We start from the raw sequence: 25,958 nt of genomic DNA on the forward strand, positions 1-25,958 counted from the left end.
CTTAACCTAGACCAATTCAAACAACCTTGGAACAAACTGAAATGAATCAATACACTGCCCATCGAACCACCTACTCCTTCCACTAACCAAGCCATTGATTCGTAAACCAGCATGACCCTTATTGTAAATCATCCTGTCGCACCTAGCCGAACAAACCAGACCCGCTTGTAGCAACCGAGTTAAATATCCACCACCATAATGCTACTCAATCGCTTGGCACCAATTGATCCAAATTAACCATTACCAACGGTGCCTATGGTACTAACCATGTGCGCCAAGCCTTCTGTTCGGTAGAAAGCAAGTCCATACCACCAAGCCAAACCATTCAACCAAAGGCAAAGGTGGCTCACCAAGTTACACCCATCAGTAATAAGGGTGCAAATTTAGATTATCAAATTGTTCGTAACATTTAAGTATTGCCTCTTTGATATAGACCCAAATCTTTCCGGGTGGTTATTAGAGCCGGATCCAAAGGAATGGATGGGTCAAAGAAGTTTATTTATATGTTCTTGTTCTAGCTTATAGAATGTCAATGTTTTGTTGTTACTGGAGACCAATCCTTCTCGAATGGGTCCTATGCTTTTCATTTTCATAAAGTATGGAATTATCAATCAAGGAATTTTCCAAGTAATTTACAGCAAAATCTCTTTTTTAACTTTTTACCAAAGATTCAACTCAAATTATATAACTTATATTTTTCTACTTTTAAAGTATTTTCAAATATTATAATGACTGATGCCAGGGTAAAATTGGTCAGTCCACTCGGAATTGGGTGTCTGGTCGGACCGGACCAATTCTAGACTCCAATTCCATGCACAAACTTAACCAGGAAGATAGAAAGCATGCAAACAAACAAACAAGCAAAAAAAATCCTCCAAATAAAATAATCAAAGAAAAAAAATCTTTTCGAAACACATCCCCTTGTGTCTAACCCGTACGATCTCCTATAATGGTCTCCTTGCTAAATTATCATGACTAACATCATTGTAGGCTTGGTCTGCTACACAAGGTCTCAATAGTTTGTAACAATACTCGCTAATGACGAGTAAGTTCCCACAAGAGCACACATGACGCCAACCATAATAATGGAAACACTCAAACCAATCTGCATCACAAAAAAAAGAATGCCATAGCTTAAGAAGAGTTAATCACATAAGGTCCGTGTGGTTTGGTTAAAGTAACACTTTTGGATACTATGGTCTAAAAGTTGCAAGTTAGGGGTTTGTGGTTTTAATTTTGTTACAAGTTTGGTGCCTAAGACTAGGCCTGTAAACGAACCGAACGTTCGATGAACTGTTCATGAATTGTTCGGCGGGAAGTTTGTTTATGTTCGTTTATTTGTGTTTGATTATGTCTATTTATGTTTGTTTATGTATTAATAAAAAATAATTAAATATTATTTGGATGAATTTTCTACTTAAAGTTTTATATTTGTTAATTGGTGTTCATTTAAGTGTTTTCATTTATGTTCGTTTATGTTTGTTTGTTTGTGATCATATATGTTCATTTATCTTTGTTTAGTTATATTCGTTTACATTTTAAATAAACGAACACAAATGTTCACTATATTTGTTCGATTAAGTGTTCATGTTCGTTTAAAATTAAATGAACGAACATGAACATGCTCTTGTTCGTGTTCGTTAAATTCGTTTGCATGCTTTCATTATTTATATTTGATGAATACATCGGTCTTAATCTCTAGGCTCCGCCGGTTCAGTGTTCGCTTGTGTTCGTGAACCGTTCGTGAACGCATTAATTTCCTTAATGAGCTAACACGAACATAAAATCTCGTTCGGTAAGTGTTCGTGAACCGTTCATGAACACATTATTTCTTTAACGAACGAACACGAACAAGGCCTTGTTCGTGTTCGTTCGGTTCGTTTACAGCCCTACCTAAGACTGTCTTCCGTTAACTTTACTATTAGTTCTATGTAAAATGACCAGAATACCCTTTTGAGGGCAATATGTGTAATTATCAAAAGACTGTTTTGATGAGAAATTTACCTGTGTAGTTGTTGCTTTACTCCCTTGAATTCTGAGAAAGCACAGAGCTGGCATTACCATTGCCTGTGATTAAGCAGTGAAATCAAAGAGTTATTTGAGTAGACATTGTTGTATCACAGAAGATATTTAAGAAAACATATCAGAGTTATGTTTATAATTTCCTGCTTATTTTTATTGTCTTCTTCAGTTATTGAATTTAAGATGACTAGTAAACTGATTCATATTAAATGGGATGGCCCAAAATCTTTCAATAAGGATCCAAATTCAACAATTACGGTATTCTCAAGAATTTTCAGTTTATGTAATCCATCTTTTAAGGTAAATCGTGTGAAACTAGTGACTTCTGTGAATCACTCACTATCTGAGCCTCTGAGGTAATAATTTGTATTTGTTTAACGATAAGCTTTAAAATTAACTTTCGGAATCATGATGCTAAATTTTTAATCCAACTCTTAAAAGGATGTTACAAGGTCATAAAAATAATAATACTGGAATACTAGTCAATGATAGTGGATAGTGAGCTCTAAATAATTATAAAGAGGTCTGCAAATTAATTAAGATAAATAAGACGATGAAAGTTTCTAATTAATACTTACCACCATTACACATAGAAGTGATCCCATCAAAGACATCACGGCACCTGCAGTCATAACATACACGATTCTATGTTTATAAAAATAAGTACTGCTACTAAATTATTATCTAGTTATTTTGTTTTGAAACTAATTACGTGGTTATCACAATAACCAGTTTTTAATGTTAGGATGAAGTAATAAACAGACGCTGCTTCTGATTATACAATTATTTAAGGGTCAAATAAACAGTTTTTGGACAATCAATTACTGAGTTACACACTACTACAGCAAGCCTGATTATCAAAGGATACCATAGAACTACTTATTTAACCCCCCCCCCCCCCTTAATGTTCTTATTTTTGTTTCAAAGCCCGTGTATACATTCTTCGTAATTTCATTTCGGGTCATTTTATCTATTACTTTCCAAAATCATCCAAATTTACCAATCATCTGGTGATTACTAATTCAAAGTACAGTCAATAAATTATTACAGCTGATTATTTAATTGTGGTTATTTAGTATCATATACACAACTAAACATCATCTAGAAGTAATAAGGCACAAAACACTGAAACAAAAAAAATATTTAATTACGGTTTTAGTCCCTCTGCTTTGACACAAATAACCATATTAGTCCAAAAGTTTGAATTGGAGTTTTTTAGGCCGATAGTTTGATTTTCATATCAATTACAGCCCAGTCCACTAACCCCATCAAAGTTTTCTGTCATCTTTTTACTAAAAGAGAAAAAAAATACCCTATCTTTTAAATAAAACCCATCCCAAGTTCAAGGAATCAATGTTTTTAATAAAAAGATAACAGAAAATTTGGATGGGGTTGGTAGACTCTAGACCGTATTGATACGAAAATCAAACTATTGGCCTAAAATGTCAAATTTATACTTTTTGACTAAAATGTTCATTTGGGTCAAACCATTGGGACTAAAACCATATCTAACTCTAAATAATATAACAGATGCTTACCAAAGAAAGGAATAAGAACTGCGACACAAACTGTAGATACCACTAATGCTGTTCTAAGAATAAAATAAAACCAAGTACTATTTGAGATTCTTGCAGGTAACAACTCTTCAATGGCACTAGTCAATGGGTTCAAAAGCAGGGCATATTTGGTGAACGGGTTGATAACCTGCATTTGTAAAACATATATTACATACCAAAGAAGATTTGATAAGCATAAAACCAACTAATAAGGATATTAGAATGATACTTACCACTACCCACAAAGCAACTTTAGAAACGATTGAATTATCTGGCAAATTCAATGTTATTTGGGACAATGTGCTTTCACCAAACATGAGATATCCCACAACGGCAACAGTCCCATACATTAGCGCACACAAGATAAAACTGGGATCATAAAAACAAAATATATTATCTCAGGAAAAAATCACAACATATTCATCTAGATGTTAAGTAAATGAATTTGTACATTTTCGTTCGTTAACTTTCAAAACGAACACAAACGAACTTAGATCACAAATGAACGTAAACAAACATTAACAGACATATACATAATTTGGTAACAAAAATTCCTAAACCTTAGACATAATTACCCAAAAGATAAACCAAGTTTAACTAAAAAATACTTGAAATAATAATCATATTATTAATATCCAAAAGAAATGTGTGAAAGTTCTAAGTTCCCCAAAGTTTAAATGTTTGGATAATAAACTAAAAAATAAAAAACATTAAACGAATCAACACAAATAAAGGATCATGTAAGCAAACGATCGAACATAAATGAACACATAACCAAACGTTTCGTGTTCGTAAGTTTTTTAACAAACCAGCATAAACGAACTACCCGCCGAACAATCCGTTGAACGTTCAGTTCGATTACAGCCCTCTCTACAACATATTTCATCTTTGTCCATTTTCTATATCTATAAAATAGTTAATGGATGAAATGTAAACCACAACAATTATCTATATCATTCAATAACTATACGCACCAAAGTTATACTTCTGGCGACTTTCAACCTGTTTGACACATTTCAGTTCGTTTACAGCCCTATCTACAACATATTTCATCTTTGTTCATTTCTATAAAATAATTAGTGGATAAAATGTAAATCACAACAATTATCTGAATCATTCAATAACTATACATGCTAAAGTTTATACGTTTGGCGACTTTCAACCTGTTTACACATTCCCTTTTTGGTTAAAACATTGATAAGTGAAACATGTCAAAACTGCCACCTTTCAAAAGTAAATATTAACAACAAAAAAAGAAGCAAAAATATTAAGTGCATACCATATAATCATCGCCTTTCTAAACTTGGTCTTGTCAGCCATTGACTGGTAAATATTAGGAAACACAGAATGTCCCGAATAGCAAAAAACATAAATTCCCAAAGCAAATGGTACACCACTCCATTTAACAACCTGCCCACTTTCATGATATCCAACACTTGTTGTCCCAAAGTAAAGCACACAAACAATAACAACAGCAGTAGCCAACACACCAGTAGCTGCAGAAAAATGCAAACTTTCAAATAAAACAACTTCAAGTAGCATTTATACAAGGAAAAGTAAAATATTTACATAAAATACCTGAAAGATATGAGATTACTCGCACATTTTTCAATAGCACAATGGGTACAAGAATGAGAGCAGTAATAACTGCAAACAGGTGAGTAGAGTCCAGAATGTAACCGCCCAAATTCAAAGAAGCTCCAGGGAATAAACTGGTAAGATTGTCTCCTTCCAGAATAATGAATTCCACACAATATGACTGTGATATCATTCATGAAAACAAATTATAAACAATTTCAATTTTCATCTTTGTCATTTTCTACTTCTAAAATGGAGTATGCAGGTCATGTGGACTTACATATAGCTCAGTATACAAGATGATCTGCACCAAATTATAAAAGTCAATTTCTAATGTAAGCTCAATACTGATGTTATAGTCTCAATGCACACATAACACTTACAGATACAATAAGGCGACCATATTTCCCAAATGCAGCTTCTCCAATATCAGGATAACTGTAAATACCTTCTTTGCTCTCAAAACAATGTTTCATAAGTGAAGCAGTGTAACAACATATGACACCAAACAGGAGTAGAAGGCCCAACCCGGCCCAGCCGGCTTGTGCAATCGTAAACGGTGTAGAGAGAAGCCCAACTCCCACCATTACATTGACCGCTGTTCGAACATAACATTAAAGAACAAGAGTTTAATGATAAAAGTTGATCACATATAAATCATTATAATAAAGTACAATCTGTTTTATGAGGTCACCATTGAATACAGTTTGCGTAACACTACATCCATAGCTGATGGGAAGTTCTCCAAGCTGTTCATGTAATGAACCCTTTCCAGACCATGAAGATATTTTTCTTGAGATTCTTTTCACATCCTCTTTGCTATAAAGTTTTTCACATTCAGATAGCAATCGAGCCTTTGCATCATCATCAAAGTTACTTTCATGACCAAGATCGTATAGTGATGAATATATAGTAGAAGGATCTTTGAGGAGTCCAAAACTTGGTGTTGCTGTGATTGAATATGAATCAATTGTCTGCCTGCAATCAGCAACATAACATTTTGCTGGTTAAAGTTCATTTTCAGCAATCAAGTCACCTCTGTCTGTCTTCTAAATACTAAATAAATTGTTGGACTGTAACAGTGATTCAAATTACATAATAAATTAGGTCAGAAACATTCCAATTTACTTGCATCAACGTTTGACCATAAATTATCAGAAAATCAAAATCGGTTTTGCCACACACAACAAACCTATTAATCTCTTAAATGTGAATAATAATTTTCAAAATCAAACTTATTTCTGCAACCAATTATCTTAACTTATATACACCGTCTCCAATCCTTCACAACGGATTGCAGCAACAACAAATTATCATTTAGAATCAATTAGCCTAACAAACTAGACTCAATATACAAATGAACTTACGCATCATTCGACTTACATGCATCAATTGTTTCATATGTTCATTATAATCGTATTAAACCTAACTCCACTCATAAACTGAATCAATACTAAAACAGAGTAATAAATCCATAATTCATCACACCGCTATATCAGCTTGTACTACATGCAGTTAACAATGTAAATCGCTATCGTCCGATACATAGATAGCGTAAAACACCTTAAATTGAATAATCGGATAACTATAGATGTCCGTAGACACGTAGTCCATCCAATAAACACAAAACAAAATTAGGTCAGAAACATTTCAATTAACTTGCATTAACATTTAACCATAAGCTATATCATAATCAAAATCAGTTTTATCACACACATCAAACTGATTAATCTCAGTAACATGAATAACAATTTTCATCACTTAGAACCGTAACTGTATCAATTAACCTAACAAATTAGACTCAAATACACAACCGAACTTACGTATCACTTTCATCATAAACGTATTAAACCTAATTCTACTACGTGCAGTGACAGTTAACGGTGTACAACGATAACGTTAACGTAATAAAAGGTGAAAGTAACAAACTAACTAACTTGTAACTCTGCGGCCATTGACTAGAAGAGAAATGCGAAGACGCACGTGACGAAGAAGTACGACTTCCGTCATCGTCAGCGTCACCGTCAACGTCATCGTCATAATCATAGGGAGCTTCTTCGTCATCGTTATCCTCCAAAAGGTAATCGTTATCTTCGTCTCTTTTGTCTGCCATGGAATTCAATTTGAAGGAAGTTGTGCGAGATTTTAGGGGATATTAATATTAAAGCGATAATATTGGAACAGGCTGTAGCAGCAGTGCAGTGAAGTAATAAGAATAATAATAATAAATAATGATGAGAAGAGATAATATTGAGTGATGACGAATATGGAAGGATGATAGAATCTGAGTTGGTGTGGTTATCGAAGTAGAAGATACTGGAATAATTGGGAGTCACCAGCTGGAAGGTGGCGGTTCACGAGTTAAAATCCTACACTATGATTGTTTCTTTTCTTTTGGATTGGTATTATTATTATTAATCACATTATGAGTCACGTTTCATAGAAATGTATATGGTCAGTGAGAATGTGTGTGGGGCCGGCTTTCCCTTTTTTTTTTCTTTTTCAAAACCAACAATTAATGTTTAGAAAAATTCCTAAAATAGCTAGATTTAAAAGTAAGTAAGAAAAATTCAAATTAACATCTTTTATTAAAATATATATCTATAATATATATAAACGAAAACAAAAAAATCATAAGTGTCGCGATGTGGTCGTTTCCTCTTTTTTTTAAAGTCATCAGATTTGCTTGATTTTTAAATGGAGGCTTCTCATGCATTTGACCTGAATTCACGGGTATGGGTCTTATCAAACACATATTTCTTAAACGGGTTATAACATTTCATTAAATTAAAAACTAATATCACCAAATATTTGATATAAAAATCCTATAAAGTAGAGATATACTAAAAATTAATATATGATTTATTTAACAAAATATATATGATTTACAATTAATAGACCAATTTTATTGTTAAAAAAACAAACGGGTCTTGGGTCTCATCAAACCCATATAGTTTTTAAACCGGGTTATAATATCTCATTTATTTGTAAAACAATTTATCATCAAACCATAAGTATATTATTAACTTTCATACAATAAAAAATACAAAAAATAAATAAATATTAGAAACAAATAACATAAAACAACCCCCGTAATATGGGGGAATAAAAACTAGTATATATATATATATATAGGGTTAGTATCATTTGAGAACTTTAAAAAAGTTAAAAACTTCTAGGAACTCATAAGAAATAAACATTTTTTTTAATTTTTTTTCATATATTAACATTGTTTAAGACTAGTTTTACCATATTCTATATATAAATTTGTTATTACATATATAAATCACAAGTTTACATATGTGTAAAATTTATGTAATAACAAATTTACATATATGCAGAAAAAAATTTAGATATGTGTAAAAACTATTTTTCATAATTGTAATCGTAATTATAGATATAAAAATGATAAAACTACACTCAAATAACACTAACATACAAAAAAATTTGTTAAAAACATTAATTTTCAATGGTTCCTTCAAGTTCTTAAATAATTTAAGAGTTTTGTAATGATACTAATCCTATATATATATATATATATATATATCTTCAAATCTCGTCTGATCCGACTAATTTTTAATTGTTCTCGTCTTTCCTCTTCAGGTTTGCACCTAATCGTTCAAGTTTGCATCAAATCCATCTTTCTCATCCAAGTTATATATATATATATATATATCTTCAAATCTCGTCTGATCCGACTAATTTTTAATTGTTCTCGTCTTTCCTCTTCAGGTTTGCACCTAATCGTTCAAGTTTGCATCAAATCCATCTTTCTCATCCAAGTTTGCACCAAATTTGTCTTCCTTGTTCAACTTATAGTATATTATTTATTTAAGTTTTATTTTAGTATTATATTTTGTTTTTGTTTTATAATTTTGAAATATAAAGCTTTGAATATATTGTTGAGAGATACTTATTTTTGTAGGTCCCAAAATGACTGGGATTTTGCACTTCATACACATTTCGAGACGTGTGTGGTAAATCAAACGACCAAACGTAAATAATAAGATAAGCTATATGAACGATCTTGTTGTCGGTTAAAAGATTTGGTATATTGATAGAGAACCGACCCACCCAAGTTGAGCTCCCCTTGGGTGAATGTTTTACACCATGGAAAGCGTACATACAATAATACATAAAGCCCCAATTTATAGCCTAACACTATCTTCTAGAAGCATCATCCCCATTGAAGTTAAACACGCGTCCCGAAGCCCCCGTTTCTTGTCCTGTTTTCTTGTCCCGTTTTCTCGCTAACGGGTTTCTTAATTTGATATCGCAAGTCATAACTTTTTGGCCTTACAATCACCCATTGCTTATGATATCAAAACTTTGTTGAACCGTGTCTCGTGTCTTTACGAATCAACCCGATAAAGCCGAAGCCTCTTCAATCACCCCCTCAAGGTATGATCCACCTAATTCATTCATGAAGGAACTATCGCTTCTTTATCCATCTCGGATCTTTAAGCAGTATAAGTTCAGAAGAACTACCGGGGACAATAATGAAATGACAAAGCTTATTATTTCCCTTTTAAGCGCCTTGAACATAATTTGGAAATAATATGCTTTGGATATGGTCCAACAATGACCAAAAACCCGATCGAATTTGACTTTCTTCAGTTTGGTCAACCCGAAAAACAATTATTTCTCGGCCCAAAAACATCTTGCAAACACGTGGCTTAGATTATCATTCCTTGTAGTTGAATTATATTTGTCTGAGCAGACCCAATAAAAATAATCCAGCCCAGAAGAAATAACAATAGCTTGAAGAAGGAGGCCCAACCCATATGCAGCCCAAGCCCAAATCCATTTAATTACGTAAATTAGGGCACAAAATAAATAACATATTGATGTATAGCAGCAGACATTCCATTTCGGCGACCCCGCCGAAAATCCGATTCCGCTCACCGGCTTTCCGGAAAATCGAGTTCCGACCACAGCCGCCACCTTCCATCATCAAAGCCACTTCCACGACCACGTTAGCCGACAAAGAACAGCCGCAAAGCATGTGACCAGATCTGACCCGCCGAAAAAAGTTCACCGCAAAAACGTTTCCGACAATGTTTTGAAATTCGGCTCAGACTAGTCCGACCAAGACCCGCAATGAACCCAGGTCTGGTTCACCTTAATACCCGTTTCTAATAACCCGGCCGGGTTTGGCGGGTTGCGGTTCAACCTTGACAGTTTGTTTAACTGGTAAAACCATTATTTTGAAATTAAATTAAAACTTTGCCCAAATTGAGACTCGAACCTTGGCCAATCTGAGATGCACGCCTTACCCAAGACTCCAAGAGCTACTAAACCAACCTTGATTCATGTTTAAATGTGTGGAACATAAATCTTAAATAAATACATTGTAATCTTATTTAAAAAATATGGCTTCCTATTTTCTTCATTACATCAAATTAATTTAATATGTATCATCTGTGTAACTACAATTTATATATACCAACCTATACGCTCTCTTGCTATGAAGATTTTTTTAATTAAAACATGCATATAAACTTGTTTGGAACATACGATGTAAAAAATCTAAAATACCAAAGATTAAATATGAAGTTAAAATAGAAATTAATAAGGATGAATATGTAAAACAAGATCCTGATGATGAGATATTTAGGGATACTAGAAATCATGGGATGAGATAAAAAGACAGTAACGACTTTATATTAAAGAAAATACTAATGGTATGAGTGTGAGTATATACATATATATAAATAATATTTATGACGTCATCTAGGTTAATGTCTGGTCCGACCCGTGACCCAGTAAGGCGTTTGGATCAATGTCCAAGCGGGTCTGTAAACATTGGTTTCCGGTGACCGGCCGCCGGAAAACCGGCTTCCGGCCACCTCCGTTGTTGTGTTCCACATGTAGGCGCCGTATCCACCTACAGTCGCCGTCATCATGACACCCCGCACCATAACAACCATCGTTGTCTTCTTCATCCTTTCTTTCTTCGTCGGCCGGAAAAACGGCTTACCGGAAAAACTATTGGATTCGAATCGATTTCGAACGGTTTCTTCGATATATTTAACATCCGGACAGCCACCATCTACCACCGCCAGCTAAGGGTGTTCAAAACTATCCGAATCCGTATCCGAATTATCCGACTATCCGTATCCGAACTATCCGAATTTTTGGATATCCGAAAATTCGGATTCGGATAGTAGTTTTCAGATTTTTTGGATATCTGAGTTATGTGGCATTTTAATTTTAATATTTTTTAATTTTATTTTATATTATACATAATATAACACAAACCCTAGATAACACACATAAGCCATAACAGACAACACAAACCTCGTTCATCACACACGCATCGACGCCTCTTTCTCTCACCCTAACCCTCGCCGTCGCCGGTCATAATCCTCGACGTCGCCGGTCATAATCCTTGTCGTTGTCGGTCACACAAACCCTAGATCACACACATCTGTCTCCGTCACTTTATCTCACACAGTCGCAACGTCTTCGTCAACCTTCTCCGTCTCCGTCTTCACCGTTCAGCCAGTCATTCGTCTCCATCTCTGTCTCCACCATTCAACCAGTCATCCGTCTCCAGTCAGTCAGCCGTCGTCCGTCTCCGTCAGTCCCTTTCAGTTAGCCGTCGGTCCCTTTAAGAAACTTGTTATTTGGTTGTATGTTTGGTTTGTTGGATTTAGAAACTTGTTATTTGGTTGTTGTATGTTTGATTGGTTGAATTTGTAAACTTGAATTCTTAAGATGATGTATGCTTTTTTATTATTAAAACAAGGTTTTTTTTAATTCTTTTTCGGATATTCGGATATCCGAACCTATGATATCCGAAGTTTCGGATTCGGATAGTGATTTTTTACTATCCAAACGGTTCGGATATCCGGTTTTGAATAGCCCTACCACCAGAAGTTACCGGCAAACCCTTCGGTCACATCTTTATCCAACAGTGGCTAGAATCCGAAATAACCGACACTCGTGCAACGGAGTTTGATATTTTACATCTTCAACTTCGAACTCGTCGCCGGGTGTAAGGCCCCGAACCCGGTAGCCCTACTTTAGCGTTGGATTTACACATAAACACAGTTCTTACAAATCAGAGTTCATTAAAACTTTCGCGGAATATAAAAACTTTCATGAAACGTTACAGCAATCAAAAACTTGTCTTAATTAAACATTCTTGTCTTTCAAAATAAACGTCAATTACATTAAAACATCTTGAGTCTTCAGATGCCAGTCTCCTATTCGCCCACCATGTGCCTGCTCAAGCTAGCTGTCTCATTCTACTCACCTGCGTGCATACTAAAAGTCAGCTATGCTGAGTGATTTCTAGTTAATCGGACGCCATACAATACATACACATACATACATATCCGAAGATACATATTCATACTTAACTAGTTACCCTTCTGTTCTACATACATACTTACTACCATACATACATACATATCTACAATCACTAACCTCAGTCTACCGAGAGTACGTTCATAGTCCGCCGTCTATACCTGTACTCAAGGTCGAGAACACGTAAAAGGTCTGCAGTCCTTACCTATGTTCACCATTTAGGGTACGTGCAAGGTCCGCAGTCCTTCCCTATACCATCCTACATCCACAACACGTACAAAGTCCACAGTCCTTCCCTATGTTGCAACCTAATTCACAGCACGTACGAGGTCCGCAGTCCTCCCCTATGCTACCACATCACAAATACAGCACGTATAAGGTCCACAGTCCTTTCCTATGCTGATGCCTATCTATAATACGTATAAGGTCCGCAGTCCTTAACTACGTTGTCGTCTATTATCTGTAACACGTATAAGGCCCACCGTCCCTATCTACGTTTACATCTATCATCTACATTACGTATAAGGCCCGCAGTCCTTAACTACGCCATCACCAGCCGAGTCTATGTCCGACAGAAGCTAGAGGGATTTTCCATCCTAACTTACTATGTCGAACGTAGAACTCACATACCATTCGTGTACCTGTATACACATACTTCACATATACAATAATTACATTATGGCATAAGAACACTCTAGGCGTTCTTTACATCATTCATTTAACAACCATACCCCTTGTCGATACGTTCAATATCCGAAGATCGTTCACGCCCCGACAAGTATTCATTTGTAATGTTCATACATCGTCGATATATAATATCGTACCTTTATTTTTAACCTGACAGTACGCGCAATATCCGAAGATCGTTCGCGTACCGACAAGCAATCATTCATATCCATCACATATATCACATATGGCATACACTTATCACTTAGGATAAATGTATTAACAACACATCGAGTATGCACACAGCCCCGAAAACATAACAAGGAATGGGGCTAGAAACTCACCTGAACTCTGCTTTTTCCTCCGATAGTTGTAAATCCCTTCTTTAACTGAGCTCGGCTGACTGTATAAGTTACACGTATCAATACTCGCCTGATCTAATCTAGTGGCCTAGTATTAGCCTACTTTTACTTATCGTTTTTATGGTTTTCCTCTTTATCTTAACTTTAATGTGTTTCATCTCTCTTAGTCCTTACAATGCATACCATCACGTGTGTACACATATAAGTCTACATATACAAGTCGCCATGTATTCGGGTATAAGCGAACTTGGATATAAGCGAACTTATTATATTAAGCGAACTTATATATATTAAGCGAACTTATCATATTAAGCGAACTTATATGTTAAGCGAACTTATTATATTAAGCGAACTTATATATATTAAGCGAACTTATCATATTAAGCGAACTTATATATTAAGCGAACTTATTATATTAAGCGAACTTAGCATGGCGAACTTATCTGCGGACAAACTCAGCTGCAGGCGAAGTTACCTAGGCGAACTTGGCTGCAAGCGAACTTAAATTGGGTTAAGGCGAAGTTATCTTGGCGAACTTGGCTGCATGCGAACTTAGCCGCAGGCGAAGTTGCCCAGCATCGGCTACTGTTCGTCCTTAACCCCCGTGATCATCTTCATTTTAACGTGTAACCCCTTGATATGATTTTAACCAACCCCGTGAACATTCCCATGATCGATTCAGGGTAAAACTCGGTCCGGAAAAGTATAAAGTTGGGACCTTTAAGCTAAAAACGTTCAATACTAGATCTAAGGTTTATTTTAAACGAACCGTACATGTTTATAGGTTCGTTAGGTTTGTTTTAACGTCAAGTTTGCTACTTTAATACTCGTTTATACCCGATCTTTGCTAGGTTCGAGTTTCACGGACAACCGTTCATAAAAACGTAAACTTTAAGGATAAAGGACATACCTTTACGTGTTTTTAAGGTTACGGTTAGCTTGGTGATGAACTAAAATCTCGTATCTTGCTTTCGCGCTCAAGATCTATTAAATTATAGGCTCGGTTTGGTCTCGGATTGCTCCTTAGCTCGCGGCCGTATATGGTGTAGGAAGTATGTGTGTGTTTTTGAGTGTGTAGAGATTAGGATGGATAAATGGATGGAATGGAAAGGATTGGGGTTTAAGGGGGTATTTATACTCCCTTAAGCCCATGGACCGAAGGCCCATATTTCCTTTTGGTCCATATCTAATCCCATCTAATTATCCTACTAAGTCTTCATATTTTGCTATTATTATTATCGTTCCACTAACTCATTTATTTCACCCGACAAAATAATATATTAAATATTACTTTAGAAATTTCGGGATGTTATAAGTCTTCCCTCCTTAAAGAGGTTTCGTCCCCGAAACCTAGCTTATTTCTTGTAAAAGGAATACCTTTTTCTTTATAATCGCACACTTTATTGAATCACCTTTGCTTTCTGAGTTATCCTTCTTACTCCCGACTTTGCAGCCATTTAATGGTGGTCATGTGTTTTAGCTATTTAAGGTAGCTTGTCCATGAGACCCTCGATGTACCAAGACTCATCTCATCCTTCCAAGGGCTTCGATTAGTACTTTTAACACTATTGTCTAAAACAACATTTCATCATAACATAATAATCATTCATAACCAAACTCAATATATTACACGTCACAGATAAACATAAGTTTTAAACCTTAACACAAAACAAGTTCTTAAGCAAATGTAATTTAATAAAACCATTGCATGAGCAATTATTCCTTCATCAAGTGTTCCTCTCTGCAGTTTCCCCAAGTCTTTATCCTTTCGCACCTCCCGCCCCTGATTCCTTGCAATCCCTAGCCATGTGGTCAGCTTTTCCGCATTTGAAGCACTTTGGACGATCAGGGCATTCTCGAGAGTAATGCCCACTCTTTCCACACCGATAGCACCTGTCTGTCCCAGTCCTGCATTCTCCCTGGTGCACTTGCCCACACGTCTTACATGCATCCTTGTTCCCAACCTTGGCCTTCCTCTCATCAGTTGTTGTCACCATCTCGTCAGACCGCTTAGCAGAGGTAGACCATTTCTTCTCCTTCTTTTCCTCCACCACCACATCAACCTCAGCCAGGTCAGCATAAACCACTTCTGCAAGTTCAACAGCAGAGTCAAAAGTAGCAGGTTTATTTGCCCTGACTAACATGCGGACTTTTTGTGGCAATCCCCTCACATAACATTTGATTCTCTTGACCTCAGTGTCAACCATATCAGGCACCAACCTAGATAGTCGGTTGAATTCAGTAGTATACTCACGATGCGTCATCATACCGGATTTTAAATTCAGGAACTTCATCTCCGTCCTTTCAACCTCGGCATCTGCACAGAACTTCTTCATCACCAACTCTTTCAGATCGTCCCATCTCAACGCCTTGATCTCATCCCTAGTCTTTCTCTGCTCCACACTTTCCCACCAATACATAGCTTCTTCCTCAAATGACTGAGTAGCATAATCCACAGCTTGGTCGGGACGGCATTCGCTAATGCGGATAATCTTGTCCATAGTGGTTATCCATTGGAGAGTAGCGATTGCGTCTCCCAAACCAGTCAGCTTCGGCGGGTCGCATCCTTTGAAGGACTTGTAGTTACACCCACCTCGACCTCTCTTTCCATCACCAACCTTGACAGATTCAGCTTCACTCGAGTCACCCTTCCCTCCCTCACCATCCTTCCTACCATTCTCTCCTGATCCTTCAGCAATTCTTCCAGCAGATCCTTCGGGATTCCCAGTCTTCATGGCAGTTGCCACAGCTTGGGCAATGGCAGCTAGAACAGCAGGGTCAAGTTGATGTCCTTCGTTGTTGCTCGAGTTTCCTCCAGCTGCGCCTCCTTCGTCTCCGGTGTTGGAAGCTTCTTCTACCGAGGGTTTCCGGACAAGACGAGGCCTGCCACGATGTCCAGTGCGACCTCCAGTTCCAACAATTTCTCCAGCTCCAGCCATTAGTATTCTAAAAGGGAAAACACAAACGTCATCACTCTAGGAATTATTTAGCACATGATTTGTAAAGTAAGTAGTTAATGACGTTGATCAGGTGTAATTAACTATTTGCATTAGTCCTCAGGTTCTACATACTTCCCTTTATGATTTCACTTGTGCTAGTTTCTACTTTTAAACAGTTAACCAATCAAACAATCAATTAATCCTATAACTAACATACACATATCCTTTCTTTAACAATCAAGCGAACATCCTTATACATTATTTAACATACTTTACCGTTACTGAGCTTGCTTGAGTGACACATGGCATTCTTGAACTGGCATTTTTTTTTCTTTTCTTACTTAAATCCCATTCTCTGTTCGAGTCTATGCATGTAGGATGCTCAGATCTCTCGAACTTTGCTCTGATACCAACTTGTAAGGCCCCGAACCCGGTAGCCCTACTTTAGCGTTGGATTTACTCATAAACACAGTTCTTACAAATCAGAGTTCATTAAAACTTTCGCGGAATATAAAAACTTTCATGAAACGTTACAGCAATCCAAAACTTGCCTTAATTAAACATTCTTGTCTTTCAAAATAAACGTCAATTACATTAAAACATCTTGAGTCTTCAGATGCCAGTCTCCTATTCGCCCACCATGTGCCCGCTCAAGCTAGCTGTCTCATTCTACTCACCTGCGTGCATACTAAAAGTCAGCTACGCTGAGTGAGTTCTAGTTAATCGGACGCCATACAATACATACACATACATACATATCCGAAGATACATATCCATACTTAACTAGTTACCCTTCTGTTCTACATACATACTTACTACAGTACATACATACATATCTACAATCACTAACCTCAGTCTACCGAGAGTACGTTCATAGTCCGCCGTCTATACCTGTACTCAAGGTCGAGAACACGTAAAAGGTCCGCAGTCCTTACCTATGTTCACCATTTAGGGTACGTGCAAGGTCCGCAGTCCTTCCTTATACCATCCTACATCCACAACACGTACAAAGTCCACAGTCCTTCCCTATGTTGCAACCTAATTCATAGCACGTACGAGGTCCGCAGTCCTCCCCTATGCTACCACATCACAAATACAGCACGTATAAGGTCCACAGTCCTTTCCTATGCTGATGCCTATCTATAATACGTATAAGGTCCGCAGTCCTTAACTACGTTGTCGTCTATTATCTGTAACACGTATAAGGCCCACCGTCCCTATCTACGTTTACATCTATCATCTACATTACGTATAAGGCCCGCAGTCCTTAACTACGCCATCACCAGCCGAGTCTATGTCCGACAGAAGCTAGAGGGATTTTCCATCCTAACTTACTATGTCGAACGTAGAACTCACATACCATTCGTGTACCTGTATACACATACTTCACATATACAATAATTACATTATGGCATAAGAACACTCTAGGCGTTCTTTACATCATTCATTTAACAACCATACCCCTTGTCGATACGTGCAATATCCGAAGATCGTTCACGCCCCGACAAGTATTCATTTGTAATGTTCATACATCGTCGATATATAATATTCGTACCTTTATTTTTAACCTGACAGTACGCGCAATATCCGAAGATCGTTCGCGTACCGACAAGCAATCATTCATATCCATCACATATATCACATATGGCATACACTTATCACTTAGGATAAATGTATTAACAACACATCGAGTATGCACACAGCCCCGAAAACATAACAAGGAATGGGGCTAGAAACTCACCTGAACTCTGCTTTTTCCTCCGATAGTTGTAAATCCCTTCTTTAACTGAGCTCGGCTGACTGTATAAGTTACACGTATCAATACTCGCCTGATCTAATCTGGTGGCCTAGTAGTAGCCTACTTTTACTTATCGTTTTTATGGTTTTCCTCTTTATCTTAACTTTAATGTGTTTCATCTCTCTTAGTCCTTACAATGCATACCATCACGTGTGTACACATATAAGTCTACATATACAAGTCGCCATGTATTCGGGTATAAGCGAACTTGGATTTAAGCGAACTTATATATATTAAGCGAACTTATCATATTAAGCGAACTTATATATTAAGCAAACTTATTATATTAAGCGAACTTATATATATTAAGCGAACTTATCATATTAAGCGAACTTATATATTAAGCGAACTTATTATATTAAGCGAACTTAGCATGGCGAACTTATCTGCGGACAAACTCAGCTGCAGGCGAAGTTACCTAGGCGAACTTGGCTGCAAGCGAACTTAAATTGGGTTAAGGCGAAGTTATCTTGGCGAACTTGGCTGCATGCGAACTTAGCCGCAGGCGAAGTTGCCCAGCATCGGCTACTGTTCGTCCTTAACCCCCGTGATCATCTTCATTTTAACGTGTAACCCCTTGATATGATTTTAACCAACCTCGTGAACATTCCCATGATCGATTCCGGGTAAAACTCGGCCCGGAAAAGTATAAAGTTGGGACCTTTAAGCTAAAAACGTTCAATACTAGATCTAAGGTTTATTTTAAACGAACCGTACATGTTTATAGGTTCGTTAGGTTTGTTTTAACGTCAAGTTTGCTACTTTAATACTCGTTTATACCCGATCTTTGCTAGGTTCGAGTTTCACGGACAACCGTTCATAAAAACGTAAACTTTAAGGATAAAGGACATACCTTTACGTGTTTTTAAGGTTACGGTTAGCTTGGTGATGAACTAAAATCTTGTATCTTGCTTTCACGCTCAAGATCTATTAAGTTATAGGCTCGGTTTGGTCTCGGATTGCTCCTTAGCTCGCGGCCGTATATGGTGTAGGAAGTATGTGTGTGTTTTTGAGTGTGTAGAGATTAGGATGGATAAATGGATGGAATGGAAAGGATTGGGGTTTAAGGGGGTATTTATACTCCCTTAAGCCCATGGACCGAAGGCCCATATTTCCTTTTGGTCCATATCTAATCCCATCTAATTATCCTACTAAGTCTTCATATTTTGCTATTATTATTATCGTTCCACTAACTCGTTTATTTCACCCGACAAAATAATATATTAAATATTACTCTAGAAATTTCGGGATGTTACACCGGGAAGTACCCTGGGTCGCCGTATTTTCGGCATATGGCGGAACGGTTCCCGAAACGCCCCGATCGGGCACTTGTAGATCCCGAACATATGGATCTACAAGGAGAAGCTTCAAACTCGCTTATTTTTCAATCTATTTCCAACTTTATTTCTCGATCTATAAACACTATTTTCATACTTTAACGGGTCTTTTACGTCTGAGTTCGGGTAATAGCGGAATTATAACCCAAATATTAAGAGCAAAGTTGAATCATAAGATTCGACCCGCTCTGATACCAAGTATAGGTCCCAAAACGACCACGAACGGATTTTGCACTTGATACACATTTAGAGATGGGCGTGGTAAATTAAACGACCGAACATAAATAATAAAGATAAGATATACGAACGATCTCGTTGTCGGTTAAAAGATTTGATATATTTATAGCGAACCGACCCACCCAATGTTGGCTCCCCTTGGGTATCCTATTTACACCATGGAAAACACACATACAATAATACATAAAACCTCTATTTATAGCCTAACACTATCTTCTAGAAGCATTATCCCCATTGAAGCTAAACGCGTGTCCCAAAGCTCTTGTTTCGTGTCCGGTTTTTTCGCCGACATTAATTATTAACTTGACCATAAAATATATAACAGGTTTCATAATTTGATATCGCAAGTCATAACTTTTTGGCCTTACAATTTTTATCTACGTCCCGACATAAATTTTATTCACTCCCAGGTCGGGTCAAGCTTTTATTGAACGTTTCGACATTAATTTGACATTGCTCGTTTTTTAATAAAGTTTATATCGGACGTAGTTAAAATAAGTACATCTCAACGATATATTCGAATTTTATAAAACTTTATACTTCAAAAGTTATAAAAGAAACAAACATAATGAAATTAATTATACTTATATAATATTAAATAAAAACTTATAAATACAACATTTTAGAAGTGGGACGAGGAAGATGGATTTGTTGAAAACTTGGATGGAGAAGACGAGTTTGGTGCAAACTTGGACGGAGAAGACGCGCTTGGTGCAAACTTGGACGGGAAAGACGAGTTTGGTACAAACTTGGATGGGGAAGACGAGAACAATTTAAAAACAGTCAGATCCGACAAGTTTTGATGTTTCCTAAAAAATGGACAGAGCCGACGGGTTCTCTTCATATTTTTCATATTTGTTCGGAATTGTCATAATTTCTACACGTAGCACCTTTTTAACGGACAATGAAACCCGTCGGAACGCTTCCCAAAGTGTCGCCCCCGTCGAAATTCAACATGATATTTATGGAATTTTTGAACTTTAAAAGCTCTTCCGTGTCTTCTTAAAAAAAGGCCCTTTTGAGAATTTTTCTTTAATTTAAAGTAAATCAAATTAAAGGTAACACAATTAGAAAAACATTATATAACTAGTTTGATCCTCCTGTGTTACGGGAGTTTACTTAAAGTTTTGTTTTTAATCGTTTTGCTATTTTATGATGATTTATTTATTTTTTAACATAAATCTGTTTTAATTTAATACATATATATTATTTTGTTATTATATTTTTTTAACGTTTGGGATTTATCAGTTGAGATATTTAGGTTTTTTAGATTTTTAACGAACAAACATAAACGAACACGAACATGTTGATTTTTTTAAATGTACAAACATGAACACAAATATTTGTCTAATGAAAAAAAAGGGCTTTGATGTAGTTGACAGTTGTGGGTAGTATCGAAAGTTAACCGACGATGGAGATGATAGACCATCAACGGAGAACATGTAAAGTAGATAAATTAAATTAGGGTTTGATGATGAAAGTGTTTATCAATAAATTTGATCTTATAACCCATTTGGGGGCTATTAGAGTTTGGTAAGACCCATAACTTGTGAAAATTATTCTTTGATGATTAAGCGGTTATTTAACAAATAAATGAGATGTTATAACCCGTTTAAGGGTTATCCAGGTTTGGTGAGACCCATCACCCGTAAAAATTATTGTTTGATTATGAAATAGTTTTACAAATAAATGAGATTTTATAACCCATTTAAAGGCTATCCGGGTTTGGTAAAACCCATACCCGCGAATTCGGGTCAAATGCATGAGAAGCCTCCATTTAAAAATCAAGCAATCTGGTGGTTCTAGAGAATGGGGGGAACAACCTGAGAGCGAGACCTAAGATTTTATGGTAGGCAATTATATAGATAATTAGATTAAATATTACAAGATATATATAGAATTAAAGAACGTAAAATAAAATTAAAAATTATGGTAAAACATAATTAAATTATAATTAGTAATATGAATTTGTGTGGGATCAATCGGTTTAAACTTGTTTTCTAATAGCTCATTGATATTGTACCCGAAGTAGTCTTCCTATAGATGACTGATACTTATTCGAATATAAAGTTTCAATAGGTTGTCATGATAATCGGGCTCCAAGTCCTCTTCCAGAGACCGGTTATTGCATAACTGGGGAGGGTTTGGTTGTTGCATAACACGGGGAGAGTTTTGATTATTGGGCGTTAAGGAAAGACATGATCAAAAGCCACATTCCAATCGAAGCTATCATCGTCACCCTAAAAATCTTTAAGTTATTGGGAAGATTTGGATGGGAGAATTTGACACTTAAACATGTATGGAAACATGAACGTGTAGTGAAGATTCAATTTGGTATTTATATGGTTGTTAAAATATAGGCGATGGTATCTTCATTAGAATATATATTTCTTAGAACATAACTAAAATATAAATAAAACATAGTTTGAAACAATGTTGTAAAAGTAGGTATACAAGGCCGAGTACTCTTCGAGTATTCGCTACAAGGCATGACGCCGAGGGGAGTTTCTGTAACTCCGCCGAGTTACTAAAAATCGATCGAATGTGATCAACCGTAGCCAGAATCGCATCTAGTCGGTCAACTTGGGCCAATTTTGACTTAAAAATAAAACATGATTCATATTTCTATAATATTAAAAAAAATATCACTTTTTTTAGCTAATGATTAAATAATTTTAGAATAAGTTAGTATTTAAAAATACATTTATCTTATTTATATTGATATTCACTTATTTTCTTATAACTATTAGCAAACTTATAATATTTGACATATATATAGTATTCAAAAGTTAGTTTTCTTTATATTTACCAATTGCGAGTATTCTCCGAGTACTCCCCGAGTACTCCGAATAAACCCAAATTCCCAGTCAACCGCCTAGGGTCTGCCTAGCGACTTTTGCAACCTTGGTTTGAAACATAATTAAAATTTAATGATACATAGTTAAAGTGAGTAATCTGAGTCGGTATCATGCTCGTCTTCCTATGGGTTATGCCATGGATTATCTGAAGAATATCGTGTTCGTCTTGCCATGGATCACAATGCACATACTCGCCTTTGGTCGTTCTTCGTCCTCCCCTACAAGCGGGTATTCCCTTCTTAAAATACGTAGTTAAACGCCCAATTCAAACGATATTATCATCACCACATGTGATGTAGGGGTGTTCAACGAATCGAATATTTGAACTATTCGAATTTTGAAGCCGATTAGAATTCGAAATAGATTCGACAATTCGACGCAACTCAATTCAAATTTAAAATAGCTAATTCGAAATTCAATTCAAGCTATGTAAAAAATATGTGTTTCAATTATAATTTCAAAACCACTACAAACTTGAATTTTTAACAACAAAATGTATAAGTCTATTATAAACAAATAAACCATTTAAAGTTATAACATCCAAAACATCCTAATTATTCAAAGTGGTAACATCTAATTAAAAATTCATAGCACGGTAGTAACTGACAAAAGTGTTATGAACTAATAACCAAAATGATGAGCTTCCAATTTTTAGTTTTATAACTTGTAGACTTTCGTAATTTTTTTATGGATTTGAATTTTGATCGAATCGAATTTACATATCATGAATTTGTATTTGCTTACTAAATCGAATTCAAAACTCGAAAATTCGGCTTGTGTATAGGGAATATTCTCTGGGACGGAAGGATTCGAACCTCCGAATAGCGGGACCAAAACCCGTCGTTGCCTTACCGCTTGGCTACGCCCCATTTCTATTTTTACTGGACACTAATACTAATAAAGAATAATATCGGTATTAAGTGTTCGTCAATTCCAGTCCAACTATCTATAGAAAATCTTTCTTCATTATAGAATATATAATTTATTATAGATTCGTTGCTAGGATTTTGACATGTGTATATTTAGAATTCAACTTAATTTATTGATCATTACTTATACTTCAATTAAGATATTGTATGAAAGTATGATTTCTTCTAGTCTCCTTTGAGAAATGAAGGATTTTTCGAGTCTTGTTGTATACCAAAAACCCCTAACCACATGGGTCAACAACTGGTCAATTTTCAGCCGCCTACGCGTTTGCCTGCACCGGAAGGTTCCCATGTACATCCTCTAAAGGTGTGTGTGACATATTTCATAAGTATAAGATGAAGGTTGAGAAGTGAATATCATAATTGAGTATTTATAGGGTTATTTCAAAATAGTTATAAAATGTAACTGTTAACAAGTAATCGTTATGTATTTATTTAATTATTTAGTTATGTAATTATGCATTACATAAAGATAAATTTTGGAGGTCCTTCAAAAATCGTTAACGAATTTTTTTTCTTTTTTGTGTGTTTGTTATTCTAACAACATTTTTTTTTCTTTTAAATTTTATATATGCTAATTTGACATACTATTTTTTAAGTTTAGTTTTGATATCATAAAGAACCTAACTAATTATACTGACTGAATTTGCGTCGGCTTATGCCCAGATTTTACCTACCATTTAGTTCTAGTACCGTAAAGAACCTGACAGATACCAACCGAATTTGCATCAGGCCTCAACGCTCAGTTTTTACCAACCGTTTAGTTCCAATACCGTATCTAAGCTAACTGACACCAACCGAATTCTGTTGACTCGCGGCCACAACGATTGAGTTTTACCAAACCAAATGAACTTGGTTTTAACTTTTTGTTGTTGTTGTTGTTATTATTTTTTTTGGTATTTTAAGCTATACGATTACCACTACTATTATGGAAGTTTACTGACTTATGTTTTGGGTTTAGGTTCCTTTTTTGCTTTTAATATGTTAATTTGGTGAGATAGATTTTTAGGTTTAGTTTCAATGTCATAACAAACATAACCGATACCGACCGAATTCACGTCTATTCACCGACGCAGCGACATGGTTAGACTGAACGAACAAATGGAGTTAATTATTTTTTTTCTGTACAATAAGCTACACTAGTACCACTATAATTATGGATATTTACTAATTATTCTTTGGGTTTAGTGTTGGTATCATGACAGTCATAATCGACACCAACCAAATTTGTGTGTGCTTATGATGTTTTGGGTGTCTATAAACTTATTTTTCTTATTTAGTGTCGGTGTCCTAATGAACTTAAACGATATCAATCAAATTCACGTCATTGCGTCACGCCGGGCATGGTACCTAGTTTATATAACTATTTAATTAGTTGCCAATTTACTTAACTAAGTATAATAAGCTACACGAGTAAAATTACAATTATGGGTATTTACTAATTATTCTTTGGGTTTAGTGCCGGTATCGTAACAATCATAACCGGCACCTTCCGAATTCGTGTGTGCTTTGATGTTTTGGGCGTCTATAAACTTATATTTTTTTTATTTAGTGTCGTTGCCAGAACAAACTTAACCGATATCAATCGAATTCACGTCACTGCGCCACTGCATCACGTCGGGCATGTTACCTAGTTATATAACTATTTAATTACTTACCAATTTACTTTACTAAATAAAAAAAGTAATAGTGATGTGAGATTAATAGATTGCATATAAGAAGGATGTGTATGGTAGTATTGGGGATAAAATGAGCATATGGGAAAAATGAGCGAATTAAAATATGATGTGAGATGCTGACTATGCCTACACGTGAAAAGGATAAGTTGCAACATAACGAACATTCTTTTAAGGATGTACATAAATGCACGATTTGTTGGTATGTGCCGAATATGGCTTTGTATGAAATTTTATATGCACGTATAGAGTAGACAAAGCGATGGTACACCCTGGTAAAGAGATATACAACCATATACCATGTGATCATGGATTGATATGATAATTACGGGGTAACATCTTGTGACATGAGAATATGTGTCCTATAACATGATTCAATTAAAGGGTATATATTTTAGTTGTTAAAACTGTAAAATGATTATTTTTTCGCTTGCATATATAATCTTCCATCGACTCTGAAACCATATAGTTGCCACCGACAATTTGTGAAATGAATGCAAAGAGAGTATGCAAATGAATGCGTAAAGCTAACCAACGAATTTAAATTGCTTTTGATTCAGTCACTCCAAGAATCAAACTTTTGATGGAATCTGGGTTTCTTGATGTTGGCAGTTTCCTTTATTCATTCATTCATCCCACTCACTCTATTTATTCATCTAAACTTCAGTCTTTATTGTTACAATTTA

General features: G+C 35.7%; 1 protein-coding gene across 1 annotated transcript; it reads right to left on the minus strand.

Annotated features, from left to right (window-relative positions):
• Positions 1-922: 922 nt before the first annotated feature.
• LOC143569260 (amino acid transporter AVT1A-like) lies at positions 923-7,294 on the minus strand. Its single transcript, XM_077055223.1, has 11 exons — positions 7,094-7,294; positions 5,851-6,134; positions 5,540-5,754; positions 5,437-5,460; positions 5,157-5,337; positions 4,858-5,074; positions 3,812-3,947; positions 3,561-3,726; positions 2,601-2,644; positions 2,005-2,067; positions 923-1,105 (listed from the first exon to the last, which is right to left on the minus strand). The coding sequence occupies exons 1-11, from the start codon at positions 7,267-7,269 to the stop codon at positions 1,013-1,015; spliced, it is 1,599 nt and encodes a 532-aa protein (XP_076911338.1). The 5' UTR covers positions 7,270-7,294; the 3' UTR covers positions 923-1,012.
• Between the last annotated feature and the right edge of the window lie 18,664 nt (positions 7,295-25,958).

Source organism: Bidens hawaiensis, unplaced genomic scaffold (assembly GCF_021521415.1).
Source record: "Bidens hawaiensis isolate Kalapana, Puna unplaced genomic scaffold, B.hawaiensis_p1.1 tig00024433_1, whole genome shotgun sequence".
Classification (NCBI taxonomy): Eukaryota; Viridiplantae; Streptophyta; class Magnoliopsida; order Asterales; family Asteraceae; genus Bidens; species Bidens hawaiensis.

Bases quoted from the DNA above. Each gene is read 5' to 3' on its own strand.
- LOC143569260 (XM_077055223.1), bottom strand. From the start codon at position 7,269: ATGGCAGACAAAAGAGACGAAGATAACGATTACCTTTTGGAGGATAAC. The intron at 6,135-7,093 runs GTTAGTTAGTTT...TGCTGATTGCAG, and splicing joins CAATGGCCGCAGAGTTACAA to GCAGACAATTGATTCATATT. The intron at 5,075-5,156 runs GTATTTTATGTA...ATTTTTCTGCAG, and splicing joins AGTAATCTCATATCTTTCAG to CTACTGGTGTGTTGGCTACT.